This window comes from Microcaecilia unicolor, chromosome 7 (genome assembly GCF_901765095.1).
Source record: "Microcaecilia unicolor chromosome 7, aMicUni1.1, whole genome shotgun sequence".
Taxonomy (NCBI): Eukaryota; Metazoa; Chordata; class Amphibia; order Gymnophiona; family Siphonopidae; genus Microcaecilia; species Microcaecilia unicolor.
The window spans coordinates 277,605,955-277,621,126 of record NC_044037.1 but is presented as its reverse complement, the minus strand read 5'-3'; the positions used below and the strand labels follow the sequence as shown (position 1 = coordinate 277,621,126).

The 15,172-nt window shown below is 40.0% G+C and overlaps 1 protein-coding gene and 1 long non-coding RNA gene across 2 annotated transcripts in view; both read left to right on the top strand.

The window, feature by feature from the left end:
• Positions 1 to 8,018, top strand: part of LOC115474371 (leishmanolysin-like peptidase) — a 124,741-nt gene extending 116,723 nt beyond the window's left edge. Inside the window, exon 17 of the mRNA XM_030209818.1 lies at positions 7,771 to 8,018. Coding sequence (XP_030065678.1) covers positions 7,771 to 7,871 — 101 coding nt within the window. The 3' untranslated portion in view covers positions 7,872 to 8,018. The remainder of the gene's footprint in view (positions 1 to 7,770) is intronic.
• Positions 8,019 to 8,053: 35 nt separating this feature from the next.
• LOC115474695 lies at positions 8,054 to 14,297 on the top strand. The gene is made up of 2 exons (XR_003942889.1): positions 8,054 to 8,638; positions 11,752 to 14,297. It is a non-coding gene; the product is annotated as an uncharacterized LOC115474695 (long non-coding RNA).
• Positions 14,298 to 15,172: the final 875 nt, after the last annotated feature.

The following is a 15,172-nucleotide window of genomic DNA, read 5'->3' as shown; positions in this document are numbered from 1 at the left end:
TCCACCTTAACCAGGGTGGGACCAGGCTGCTGACGTCGGCATTTAAAAAGGAGATAGAGCAGCTTTTAAACTAGAAATGGGGGGAAGGCCGACAGTCCTCAAAAGCGCATGGTTCGGGATAAGGTATCTTGCAAAGATACCTCACAAACAGGGAAGATAGGGTTTCTGGATAGTGAGGTTGCACAACAGACCGTGGTAGGCCAGGTGCCCTTAAATACAACTAAAGATCAGACAAAAGATGTCAAATCAATAGTGTCAGGTACTAAGCATCATGCAAATAAGAATAACAAACATACTCTGAAATGTCTATATGCAAATGCTAGGAGTCTAAGAAATAAGATGGGAGAGTTGGAATATATTGCACTAAATGAAAAATTGGATATAATAGGCATTACTGAGCTCTTTGGGAAGGAGGATAACCAGTGGGACACTGTCATACCGGGGTACAAAGTATATCGTAGTGATAGGGTGGACCGGACTGGTGGAGGGGTAGCATTGTATATCAACGAGAGCCTTGACTCAGATGGATTACAAATTCAGCAGGACACAAATCAAACCATTGTGGGTTGAAATTTCATGTGGAAAAGGGAAAAGGACGGTGATAAGAGTGTACTACTGTCCGCCTCGCCAGGATGAGCAGGTAGACGCAGAAATGATAAAAGAAATCAGAGATGCAAACAAATTGGGCAATGTGATAATAATGGGTGACTTCAATTATCCAAATATAGACTGGGTAAATGTAACATCGGGACACGCTAGAGAGGTACAATTCCTTGATGAAATCAAGGACAGCTTTATGGAGCAGCTGGTGCAGGAGCCGACGAGAGAAGGAAAAATTCTAGACTTGGTCCTTAGTGGAGCGCATGATCTGGTGAGGGACGTTATGGTACTGGGGCCGCTTGATAACAGTGATCATAATGTGATCAGTTTTGATATCAACCTTGAAGTAACTATACACAGGAAGTCAAATACGTTAGCGTTTAACTTTAAAAAAGGAGACTATGATAAAATGAGAAGAACGATGGAAAAAAAACTTAGGGGGACAACTGAGGGTAAAAACTGTACAACAGGCACGGACACTGTTCAAAAATACCATCCTGGAGGCCCAGGCCAAACATATTCCACTAATTAGAAAAGAAAGACGGAACTCCAAAAGACAGCTGGCCTGGTTGAAAAGTGAGGTGAAGGAAGCTATTAGGGCTAAAAGAAATGCCTTCAGAAAATGGAAGGAACCGTCTGAAAATAACAAGAAGCAGCATAAGGAGTGTAAAAGCAAATGCGAGGCGCAGATAAAGAAAGCCAAGAGGGATTATGAAAAAAAGATAGCATTAGAGGCAAAAAAAAACATAGTAAAAGTTTTTTCGGTATATTAAAAGCAGGAAGCCGGCAAAAGAATTGGATGGGCCGCTGGATGACCGAGGGGTAAAAGGGGCGATCAAGGAAGACAAAGACGTAGCGGAGAGATTGAATGAATTCTTTGCTTCGGTCTTCACCGAGGAAGATTTGGGTGGGATACCGGTGTCGGAAATTATATTTCAAGTGGACGAGTCGGAGAAACTTACTGACTTCACGGTAAACCTGGAGGACGTAATAGGGCAGTTCAGCAAACTGAAGAGTAGCAAATCTCCTGGACTGGATGGTATTCATCTTAGAGTACTGATAGAACTGAAAAATGAACTTGCAGAGCTACTGCTACTGATATGCAATTTATCCTTAAAATCGAGCGTGGTACTGGAAGAATGGAGGGTGGCCAATGTAACGCCCATTTTTAAAAAAGGTTCCAGGGGAGATCCGGGAAATTATAGACCGGTGAGTCTGACGTCGGTGCCGGGGAAAATGGTAGAGGCTATTATTAAAAACAAAATTACAGAGCACATTCGAGGACATGGATTACTGAGACCGAGTCAGCACGGCTTTTGTGTGGGGAAATCTTGCCTGACCAATTTACTTCAATTCTTTGAAGGAGTAAACAAACATATGGACAAAGGGGAGCCGGTTGATATTGTGTATCTGGATTTTCAAAAGGCATTTGACAAGGTACCTCACGAAAGGCTACAGAGGAAATTGGAGGGTCATGGGATAGGAGGAGAAGTCCTATTGTGGATTAAGAACTGGTTGAAGGATAGGAAACAGAGAGTGGGGTTAAATGGTCAGTATTCACAATGGAGAAGGGTAGTTAGTGGGGTTCCTCAGGGGTCTGTGCTAGGACTGCTGCTTTTTAATATATTTATAAATGATTTAGAGATGGGAGTAACTAGCGAGGTAATTAAATTTGCTGATGACACAAAGTTATTCAAAGTTGTTAACTCGCGACAGGATTGTGAAAAATTACAGAAGGACCTTAAGAGACTGGGAGACTGGGCGGCTAAATGGCAGGTGACGTTTAATGTGAGCAACTGCAAGGTGATGCATGTGGGAAAAAAAACCCGAATTATAGCTACGTCATGCAAGGTTCCACATTAGGAGTTACAGACCAAGAAAGGGATCTAGGTGTCGTCGTCAATAATACACTGAAACCTTCTGCTCAGTGTGCTGCTGCGGCTCGGAAAGCGAACAGAATGTTGGGTATTATTAGGAAAGGTATGGAAAGCAGGTGTGAGGATGTTATAATGCCGTTATTTCGCTCCATGGTGCGACTGCACCTTGAGTATTGTGTTCAATTCTGGTCGCCGCATCTCAAGAAAGATATAGTGGAATTGGAAAAGGTGCAGCGAAGGGCGACTAAAATGATAGCGGGGATGGGACGACTTCCCTATGAAGAAAGACTAAGGAGGCTAGGGCTTTTCAGCTTGGAGAAGAGATGGCTGAGGGGAGACAAGATAGAGGTATATAAATAATGAGTGGAGTGGAACAGGCGGATGTGAAGCGTCTGTTCACGCTTTCCAAAAATACTAGGACTAGGGGGCATGCGATGAAACTACAGTGTAGTAAATTTAAAACAAATCGGAGAAAATGTTTCTCCACCCAACGTGTAATTAAACTCTGGAATTCATTTGCGGAGAATGTGGTGAAGGCGGTTAGCTTGGCAGAGTTTTAAAAGGGGTTAGACGGTTTCCTAAAGGACAAGTCCATAAACCGCTACTAAATGGACTTGGGAAAAAATAACATAAGAGTAGCCATACTGGGTCAGACCAATGGTCTATCTAGCCCAGTATCCTGTTTCCAACGTGGCCAACCCAGGTCACAAGCACCTGACAGAAACCCAAATTGTGACAACATTCCATGCTACCAATCTAATGCAGAATAGGACGCCACAAAAACAAAACCCAAAAAAACAACAAAAATTGAAATAGAGACCCCCTGCCCAAGGAAGCCAGACTCTAAACAGTGCAATACTGGTAAAAAAAAAGAGACAGAAATGCATTGTCTCCTGTACTTTGCAAACTAAAAATAGAAAAAAATGTACATTTTACAAAGCAGGTACATCTCAGTGCTTTCAAAGTATTAAATAAAAATAATTTTTTTTCTACCTTTGTTGTCTGGGAATTTGGCTGGTCCTGGTCTTTTTTTCCATGTTCCATGAGTCAGCCTTACAAATTCTTTTCCAGGTTGGCTTTTCCATTTCTTCTCTCGCCTCTTGTCTTCTTCCTTTCCTTCTCTACATCTGTTTGGCACTGATCTTTCGTTTTATGTCCCCACTATCAAATAGCTGTGTATAGAGTGACCAAGAGGGGCATAATCGAACGTCGCCGGTCAAATAGATCGCCGGCGATCTATGTTGGCGGCGGCGCTACAACTGGCCGGAATCATATTATCGAAAAAGATGTCCGGCCATCTTTTTTTTCGATAATACGGTTTAGCCCGGCCAAATGCCGTGGAGTTTGCCGGGTTTGAGATGGCCAGGTTTGTTTTTCAGCAATAATGGAAAGTTATGTCGGCCATCTCAAACCCCGGCCAAATTCAAGGCATTTGGCCGTGGAAGAAGCCAGCATTTTTAGTGCACTGGCCCCCCTGACATGCCAGGACACCAACCAGCCACCCTAGGGGTCACTGCGGTGGACTTCAGAAAAGCTCCCACGTGCATAGCTCCCTTACTTTGGGAGCTGAGCCTCCCAAACCCACTACCCACAAATGTACTGCACCCACTAAAATTGCTCCAGGGACCTGCATACAGCCTCTAGGACTTATTGCTGCTGTATAACTTTGGCACACCAGTTCACACCTGAAGACTAATCTCTCTGAAAAAGTCCTTTCTTGAAATAACCACGTTTACTCACAGTTAACTGCAGATCAGAGGTTGTGCCCCACTGGCAAAGAGTCCACTGGTACTAAGATTAGCAGTAGGTCAGAGCTGGCACAATGGTGTACAATGCCCTCTTTCAGCACCATTCAAGGTAAGAACTATGTTCTCTAACGTGGGTAACACAGGAAAGGGAACTAAAACTGGCTTACAAAAATGGCCACTACCACATGGACTACAACAGGAAACAAAACAGGGCACACTCTGACCCAGTTAGCAGGGGAGAAAAGCACCATGGGAGTAGAGCCCAGTACCCTACACCCACCACAATGCATTGCTAATGTGACTCTGCAGGGCACCTAACAGAAAAGGTGTCACACTCACCCGAGAGCCACATCGCAACCAGGGAAAGGCTGTCGGAGGATACAACACATTCTGCTGTCATGGAGGTGGGTACGGCATTTGAGGCTGGCATACAGGCTGGCAAAAAAGGTTTTTAGTTTCATTTTTTTAGTTTGGAAGGGGATTGGTGACCACTGGGGGAGTATGGGGAGGTCATACCCCATTCCCTCCAGTGGTCATCTGGTCAGTTGGGGCACCTTTTTGAGACTTGGTCGTGAAAATAAAAGGACCAAGTAAAGCCGGCGAAATACTGTTTAACGCCGCTTTTTTTTTTTTCCATTATTGGCGAAAGCCAGCCATCTGGTAGCCACGCCCATGCCCACCCATGTCTCGCCTTCGCTAATCTACCGACATGCCCCCTTGAACTTTCGCCGGCAAAGCGATGGGAAAACGGCGATGCTGTCAAAAATGTCGCTTTTGATTATACCGATTTCGCCGCTTTTAAGAAATCGGCAGCCATCTCCCGATTTGTGTCAGAAGATGGCCGGCGATCACTTTCGATTATAAGCTGGCAAGTGATCCAGTTCCAAAAGGGAGTTTTTCCACCAGTCCTAGTGTGAACTCACATCCCAAATTCATATGGGATTTGCAGTCCCTGATTGTACCCATCAAAATCTGTGCTGCAGTACATCCAAAATGACTTAAGAAAATGCACTCGGACCCCTCTACTGTTGTTTGAACAATTTATTTTCTCATTTGCTTTGGTCCCACTGTCTTTTTTCAGTTTTTCTCTGTTTCTTCTGCCTTTACAAGGTCTCTTGCCATCTGACAATTCTTCTGTCTCCAAGTGCACCATCCTTTTTTCTTCTGCACACTATTTGTCCTGTCCAGCATCTCCTTTCTGTGTCCCTTGTCCCTATCCTACCCCCAAGTTCAGCATCTGCCCTTTCTGTGTCCCCATCTCCCCCTTTTTCAGCACAAGCCTACCTGGTCTCCTCATCTCCCACTTTCTAGCATCTGCCGTCCTGGTGTCCCCACCTCTCCCTTTTTCTAACATTGTCCTGTGTCCCCATCTTCCCCCTTTTTCCAGCATTACTTCTGTTACCATCTTCCCCCTTTTCCAGCATTACCTCTTTGTCCCCATATCCCCATTCCCCCTTCCAGTAGTGCCCCTCTGTGTCCCTATCTCCTCCTCCCCTTTCCAGTAGTGCCCTCTTTGTGTCCCTATCTCCTTCCCCTCCCATGTGATAATCTTTGAATAACTGTCTATACTTATGTCTATGATTTCTGAACATGTGGTATCAATAAAGGACAAACTTTTAAATGCCCAGTTGGATATATAAGCTAATCTCAACTTGAGTCTTTAGTTAACTTGCGTTTCCAGGTGCTGGTATTGCCCCTGGAAACGCAAGTTAAGTAAAGACTCAATTATGAATGTAAGTACAGCCTAGTCTGAATGTTTAACACATGAGTTCAGAATGTGTATGCAGAGATCTTGAAGGTGATTAAGTTGATACCTCCACAAAACAACAGGTGCTAAGAAAGGAGAAAGGAAAAAGGAAAAAAAAAAAGGAATAATACATATAAAGAAAATATACAACAAAATAGAGGTTGGAGGTAGAGACTGTCGATGATTATAATTGTCAAAAAATTGGGGCCCGCAGAAATTGGCAGTATGAATAACCCCAGCGACTGTATTAGTAAGACGTAAGACATACACATTTGTTCTTCTACTAGTCCATGTTTTGTATATTTAAAGCACCATAGTAGAAAACTGCCACTCAATACTGACAGTTTTATCCTAGAAATAAGCAGTGGATTTTCCCCAAGACCATTTTAATAATTGTCTATGGACTTTTCCTTTAGGAAGCCATCCAAACCTTTTTTAAACTCTGCTAAGCTAACTGCTTTTACTACATTCTCTGGCAATGACTTCCACAGTTTAATTACACGTTGAGTGAAGAAATATTTTCTCCACAAAATGCCCTGAAGGATTCTGACACTGATCAATCTCCTTGGTAAGACTGATTAGTAAGAACCTTGAAACCATTGAAAAACAGCCATGAATACCAAAACCACTCAAGATGGACAACAAAATCTTGTGTTCCATCAAATCAAATGCACTCGAGAAATTGAATTGAATAAGAATTGCACACTTGCCTTGACTCAGTGTTTTCCAAAGGCAATAACAGAACCTACAACGGTTTCGGTACTAAAATGTTTCCTGAATCCAGATTGAGAACTGTATAAAATATCAAATCTTTCTAGATAGTTCTCCAATTGCCTAATAACAAGCTAGTGGTCTATAATTGCTCACTTCACCCATATTTCCATTTCCATTCTTGGGAATAGGGTTAAAATGTCACACCTTGTTGAAGGGAAAACACCAATTAGTTAATTGGTACAGAAATGAAATAGTGGATGACCTCATTAAATGAAATGTTTCTAGAATAGCCCTTATATGTGGTTCTGGTTGGCAGTTCACTTTTGTACATGTGTCTTTTTGGGGTGTTTTTTTTTTCCTTTATTTTTAGTCGCTTCCTCCCCTCTTTATGTTTTTATGTAGAGTTTAAATGCTCCCCTCTTTCCCTTCCCTTATATTATAAATATTTGTAATCTTGTTTCCCCACTGTGCTATTGCCCTCTGACATTTTTGTTTTTTCCTCTTTCTTTGAGATATGTAAACTGCTTAGACATGTGTTGACTTAGCGATATATTAAATAAATTTGAACTGAACTGAATTTCTGATTGCACATCTGCATTTGACAGCATAGGGTGTACAACTAGATGCCCAAAATATGAAGAAAAAGCTTCGTCATGTTCTTCTGCTCTATCTAGGTAGCTTAGCATAGTTGACTGATACCCTGGCTAAAGAGTCACCTAAATTCCTGGGCTAGATGGAAGTGGGATTCAAAAGGGGGTAAGAGGATCAAGCCCAGTACGAGCAGGTTCTGAATGAGCTGGAATCCCATGGGGTCAGTCAAACAGCAAAACTCATTCATGGAGCATTATGTAGTATTTATAGAAGCAGACAATTGTTAAGTATGAAAAGTTGTTCTCTGGTTACATGTCATTTTTTTTATTTTCAAGAATTCTAGCCAACATATGATTTTTTTTTCATGGAATATCGTATAGCTTACAAATTTCACTCATCCTAATGCTATCTATAAAGGCAGTGTTTCTGGTATGAGCAAAAAAATGTACTTAACAGTTTTTGGAATTTACATCTTTATATGTTTTAAACGTAGGTCTCTGCTCTCGTTCCTCAAGTCTGGTTGTGACCCTGTGGCTGCTGCTGATTAACCTGCTTCCGTTGCTGTTGGGATTTCTCTTGTGTGCACATAACTAGACTACGAGATGTGCATATGGACAAGTCTGCGGAGCTTTTGCACTCTTTGAATCAAAGAGCACCTTACTGAAGACAGAAGAGGCTTGGAGAAGAGCTGTTGGTGTGGGGCAGTAACTACTTTTGAATTCAGTTCATAGCAAATTTATGGCAAGTACCAGTAGTAGGAAAGGAGGTACTGAAAAAGAGTCAGGGCAGACTTACCTCACAAGTGCCAGTACTCTTGCAGTAAAACCCAGGCATCGGTTATCCCTGACAAACCTGCATCTCAGGGGAAATGCTGTCACATTTTATCAGTAAGAGTAGCCTGTAGACTTGCATAATAACATGTGCAGGGTCATTTTGGTTGGCTGTGGGATTTTTCCTTATTTAAGGACTGCTTTGGAATGGCAGCAAGGGTTACCGAGAGTCACTAGCTGGTGATGTGTGTGTCCATTCTCTCATGTGCCATGTTGAAAACCATTTGCTGCCATTGCAAGCAGATTCTTGTCATATTTTGATGATAGTTGTCTAGCCTGATCAAGTGATAGAAACATGCATTTTCGGACTTCTGTCTACAGTATTTCACGTTCTATGGCGAGTGGATGGTGTTTACTAATGAATGAACTGTATGCTCGGTGGCATACAGTTTACTAGCCTGTAGATGCACAGGACGCACTTTGGATTTAGTTTCTGAAAGGCAGCTGATTTCTATTGTGTTACTACGACTTTCTGTATGAGTGGCACAGTTGTCCATTTGCAGTATAATGCAGTTAACATTCCATTAACAGGTTTTGTTTGGTACTCTAATCTGGGATTATGTAACCAAACATGTACCTGACAAATTTTAATTCTGAACCTTTTCTGCTAATTTCAAAATGCCAAAGTTCAGAAACCTTCTCAAGAGCAAACTCCTCCCCTCATGCTTGTTCTTTAGTCTCCAGCAGGTTTCCAGATCCTGGAGAGATACTTCAGAAGATTGACTTTGTGTTTTTACCTGTAGCTTTGATTTCGCTGTTACCAGTGACAGCAACTAGAACTTTACAAGGGCCTTACAGCTTAGTAAGCCAAAAGGAAAACCCACGATGTAGCTGATTTCATAAAACTGTTTCTATTTTTGGTTTCCTCACACAGGAAAGGCTTTTATGACCTCCAGTATAATATAGCTAATACTCCATTAGTATACAGGGAAGTGAGAACTGAGGAAGGCTAAACAAACCAAAGGAACAATTCAGTTGAAATTTATTACTTAAAATATGTATAAAAGTGACAAAAAATCAATACTCAAAAAAAAAGTGTACTAAGCAGAACACAAAAAATATACTAAAATTTCAGTAATATACATTAAAAGTAATGTCAGTACACAAGATTTGACACAGCACTGTGTTTCAGCATGTGACGTGCCTGCCTCAGGACTTTGGCAATGAGTGTGTCAAAAAAAAATCGCTGACTGGAAAAAGCAAGAAGGTCTTTATGTTTAAACAATTTTTATTGATGAATCAGCAATGTATACATTATTCTTTTTTTTTTTTTATAATTTTCAAATAATACAAACCATGTATATACATACAAAGAATGTTAGAAAATGATATTACAGGATATCTACAAAACTCTAACACAATAAGGTAATAATTCTTCTTACTTTGACCACAATAAGTCAGACAAGATACTAGGAATTAAGCTAAGGAATTATTTTCTTAATAGTTAATTGAGAGGAAAAGACACATAAACCAACTAGCTGATATTACTAGCATATCAAACTGTGTGATGATTCAGGTAGATCCAATACCACCACTCTCCTCTTTGGCAACCACCCATGCCTGCAATTTCTCATGGTCAAGAAACACATAGTTAACATCATTTAAAGAAACAAAACATCTACATAAATATTTCAGTACAAAAGATCCACCTAATGCGAGTATTCGTGGCTTTAACGCCAGAAACTCTCGCCTTCTTTTCTGTGTTTCTTTATTCAGATCAGGAAAAACTTGTATCTTGGCCCCCAGGAATAGGATGTATACATTATTCAGCAATGAATTGAACAATGATGTAAAAGTTACTATATACTCAAAAAAAGAACACAAAGTAGTAAATGTCTTCATCAAAGTTTGACCCAACCACAACTGCTTCCAAACAATCGGAAACCAACCAAATTAGGGTCCTCAAAGCAGTATACCATTTCCCCCTCCCCATATCCCCCCACAACCTCCAACATCTCAAAACACAGCCAGTACCCAAACCAACCCCCTTTCCCCCGTATCCCCATTAATAACCAGTAATTCACAACCATCCCCCTCCCTAGGACCCATACTCTTATCACCCCCAGGAGAGTGGAGCGGACGCTGTAAGAGGCATTTCACAATCCCTCCCAATCCCTAGTTAAATTGTGGTATCAAATCTGGAGAATGAACTATCGCAATCTCTACCAATCCCTAGTTAAATTATCATGTCAAATCTGGAGAATAAACTATCACAGGCCATTTAAAACCAAACTTCTACTCCTGGGGGTCAACAAAGTCAAAAATGGGTCCCAAAGTTTAAAAAATCTGGATTTATGCTTATACGATCCCTTCGCATCCCTCGCCTCCCATGTTACCATAGAGTGAATCAGGCTGCGCCAGTGCCAAAATGTAGGTGGATCTGCTGAAGTCCAAGATTGTAGGATACATTTCTTTGCCAAGAGACACAATTTCCGAGGCAACATAATACTGGGTGTAGCAGTGCCGTTGCTAAATCCCGGAAAGCAAGACGATCTTTAAAAAGACCATGCATTTATAAAACTGACACACTAAATGTAAAACAGTACTTGTCAAAAAAATGTAAGAGTCCAAAAGTACAGGGTAGCAGCATGAGTAGCTGAATCGCTTGGCTCAAAAAAAGCCAAGTGAGCCAAGTGAATCAGCTACTCATGCTGCTACCCTGTACTTTTGGACTCGTACATTTTTTTGACAACTACTGTTTTCCATTTAGTGTGTCAGTTTCATGAATGCACGGTCTTTTTAAAGACCACCTTGCTTTTCCCACTGAGCGATTATTTTTCCATGACACATTCATTGCCAGACTCCTGAGGCAGGCACATCACATGCTGAAACATAGTGCCATGTCTAGTCTTGAGTATTTAATCATATAAGGATCCTAGATACACTTATACTCCCTCAGTTCTATCCAAAAATCAACATCATACTTCTTGTAATTCTTTCCGTTTTCACCTCAGCGGTGCTCATGTCCAACCCTCATTCAAGTGTTGGACATGTATTATTGCACCAAATTCTTCATAGGCGATTATTATCGCAATAATTTCATCAACTTTTTTAATACTTTACAAATGTTATAAACTCCTCTTTAAAGTACTTATCTTAACAGATAATCGGACCGGGGGTTCTGAAGACTTTTGTAAAGTATTAAAAAAGTTGATGAAATTATTGCGATAATAATCGCCTATGAAGAATTTGGTGCAATAATACATGTCCAACACTTGAATGAGGGTTGGACATGAGCACCGCTGAGGTGAAAACGGAAAGAATTACAAGAAGTATGATGTTGATTTTTGGATAGAACTGAGGGAGTTTAAGTGTATCTAGGATCCTTATATGATTAAAGATTTAAGTTTAGAAGGTTCCTAAGAAGAATAAAGTAAAGAAAAATTTTTTTTGCCAAATATATTTGTTAGTCTTGAGTGTTGGCATTACTTTTAATGTATATTACTGAATTTTTAGTATATTTTTTTATTGTGTTCTGTTTTGTACACATTGTTTTCTTTTTTAGTATTATGTTACTTTTATACATATTTTAAGTAATAAATTTAAATTGAATTGTTCCTATAGCCTTCCTTCATTCCCACTTCCCTGTATACATTTGCCCTCCCCTTTTTGTTGTTACCTTCTGGTTAATACTCCATTAGCAGGCTTTGTTTAGTACACTAATCTGGGAGTATGTAACCAAACCTGTACCTGACAATACATTTTAATTCTGAACCTTTTCTGTTAATTTCAAAATGCCAAAGTTCAGAAACCTTCCCAACAGCAAACTCCTCCCCTTATGTTTGTTCTTTAGACTCTAGCAGGTTTCCAGATCCTGGAGAGACACTTCAGAAAATTGACTTTGTTATTTTATGTGTAGCTTTGATTTCTCAGTAACTAGAATTTTACAAGGACCTTATAGCCTAGTAAGCCAAAAGGAAAACCCATGATGTGGCTGATTTCATAAAACTATTTCTATTTTTGGTTTCCTGACTCAGGAGAGGCTTTTATGACTGCCAGACATGGCAGCCTGAAAAGATTTAGTGACCTGTGTCTTAATGATGAATTACATTTAATGGAATTACCTTTTAACTTTTCACTGAATCCCAGCTCAGCTTCATACAGAAATGTTTTGGTTTAAACAGTAAATACTATCCTTTTTAATTGTGTGCAATAAATAGTGTTTCAATGGCATCATCCAATATGATGCTTTTTATACTTGAAAAATAGGTTGGGTTTTTTTGTTCAACAAAAGTAAGTGTTTGCACTTTATGAACTGTTTGATCTTTGTATCTGTGTGAAGGACCTGGACTTGACCTTTTTTTGTTTCCTCACGTTGTTTACATGTGTGTATGATTAGCATACAGTGAAGCACTTGTTAGTCTGGATTATTTTCTGAATTGTATTTTTCTCCTGAAAATCGAAGGATAGTCTGATTGTGGAGTGTAGAATGGCATGCCTAGGCAGTTCTTTAAATAGCTCTGGGTAGAATGCCCACTGCCTTTGGAGCAAACTGATCTCCAGTATGAAGAATCTTCAGCTAATCCGCTGTATACCAGCAGACTGCATTCTGAACAAAATTTTCCTCCAAACCGATGCAGCAAAATGTGTGTGTGTGTTTTTTTAAGTAGTAGTAAATTGGATTTGAGGATAGTTTTATGGGTATTTTAGTGTTCTGGAGAGCAGTTAGTTTTGATAGAGAAATCAGGAGCTCCCTGGTTGTTTTACTTTCAGATGCTGGTATTCTGAGCACATTACAAGTTAGGAAGATCAGATTTTGTTCGTTTTAGAGATGACTATAAATGCTGGTGATAGCATAATTTGAGCTGAAGGTGGGGCAAAGCTGGAAGTTGTCATGATGGCTAATTTGAGAGATAGCCAGGGTGTTCTTTCTCCTTGACAGGAGGGACAAAAGGGGAATTGAAGTGACTACCTCAGTTTTCTGTAATTTGTTCACTGATGTAATTCTGGTGATTGTAATATTTTCATTTTGATCTGAAGCTCAGTGAACTAGAAGCAACTTACCTCAGGTTTTATGGAACACATTAGTAGGGAGCATAAGCCATTTCTATTTAAATAGCAGAGATCAATTTTCAGAAGCCATTTACCCAGGTAAGTTAGTTGTCTGAAAATTGCTCATCCTTTTCCCTGAGTAAAAATATGTGCAGAAATCAACATGTGTTTTTACTTTAGGAAAAAAGGCAGGCTGATTGGTGGGGGGGGGGGATAGGGAATTACATCAGCGGAGGCAATAACACTCACAGTTTTGCATGTTAAAAACTATGCATGTTTTTCATGGAAAACCTATCCACATAAAAGACAGGTGTAATCATGGTCAATTTTCTAAGGAAATATCTTTTCCCCTTTGAGAATTGATGCAAAATCCACAGTGAAAAGTACCTATGAATTTTGCATCTGCCTTCAGAGTTTTGAAAATTGCCCCTTGAATGTATTTCTTTGACAGTAGTAGAGATCTCACATTGATCTATGTTGGATTTTATTTCATTATTTTGTATAAACCTTTCAAAATTAAATTTATCTCAAATGGCAAAGATAGATTCAAACAGTAAAATCACTGTTGAGAGCGAAGGTGACCAGTGTATATTTAATCTTATATAGGGGTCCTTTTACTAAGGTATGCTGATGGTTTTAGCACACCCTAAATCTGCTAGCTCACCTCAATAAAAGGACCCCACAGATTCACAAAAGTGATTGGGAGCCAAGAGTAAACACAGTAAAAGACACACAAAGCAAAATTGTAATAGGATCAGCCCAGCTGTAAATATAAAAAGCTGTTAATTCTCTGAACTGAATCTATCTGGTACATTTGACAAAAATTCTCTTTCAGGCTTGCGGGGGGGGGGGGGGGGGGGGGGGGGGGGGTTATTAAATCCAACATTTTTTTCTTGCTTCTTTTGGGCATCCAGCTAATTTTCTGCCATTTTGTATTCCTTCCTGATTTACTCTAGTTTAATTATTGCAGTGGCTTCTATTTGCCAGGGGTTATGCCCTGGGGCTCCTTCCAGAATCCTGCAATAAATGCCCTAAATTTGGTCACTAATATTCTCCCACCCAATGATTGTGAATGCTGCCTCTGCAGCATCCCCATCAAACCAGGGAATCAAACCCCATTCCCTCCAAATGGTAGTGAGCCACCAGACTGCCTTAACTCACGTTTTTTTAACAAAATTTTTCTGGCTCTAAGGAAAAACAAAACAAAACATGCGTAGCACAGTCTTTTAATTGAGCACTTTGATGTTTCAGAGTAAACAAAACCCCCAACTTCAGAACAGGCTTAGGGTCCTGTTAACTAAGGTGCGCTAATGCTAGAGACATCTATAGGAATATATGGGTGTCTCTAGCGTTAGTGCATGCTAAATATGTGTGCCTCCAGTGCAGCTTAGTAAACTGGGCCCCCAGTTCTTAAAAACTTCCATCTCCTGTACTGGGTACAGCAAGTAAGATTCTTATGACAAAAACACAAGCGGTCACACTTTTGTTAAAGTAATTAAGAATCATTTTCTGGCCACTTCAGAAACAAATATGGAGAGCAGACTGGCTTTCCCAATAACTGCAACTTTTTTTTAATTTGAAATTTCAAAATTATTTATATGCATATAACATATATAAGGAAAAGGAACAGTTCTTCAAGCAAAATCATAACAAAGAACATATTACACTGTCAGATCCTCAAGTTGACATTTAGAGAGGAAAGAAACAATCATACAAACTGTATAGAATATTTCTACCCAAAAAAGAAGGAGGGGAAATAGAACCCCAAAATAATGAGCCAATCGTAATCTTTAATGAAACCAAAACCTTATATTTGTCTCTTGCGCAATTACAAATTTTTTAGAATGTGAAGGGTAGATCTATAAAATCCAACACAAAAAGTTGCAGATCAAGTTGGTGCTGTATTTTGTCTGTATATTTTGCATGCATTTTAATTCAGATGCATACTTAGTGATATTTGGCAAAAGCATTAATGGAAAATGTCCTCTTGATGTGTTGTAGGACAGAGAGTGGCAGCACCAGAAGCATTATGCACTTTCACAGTTGTGGGCTGGGTGCTAAATTCAATTGATC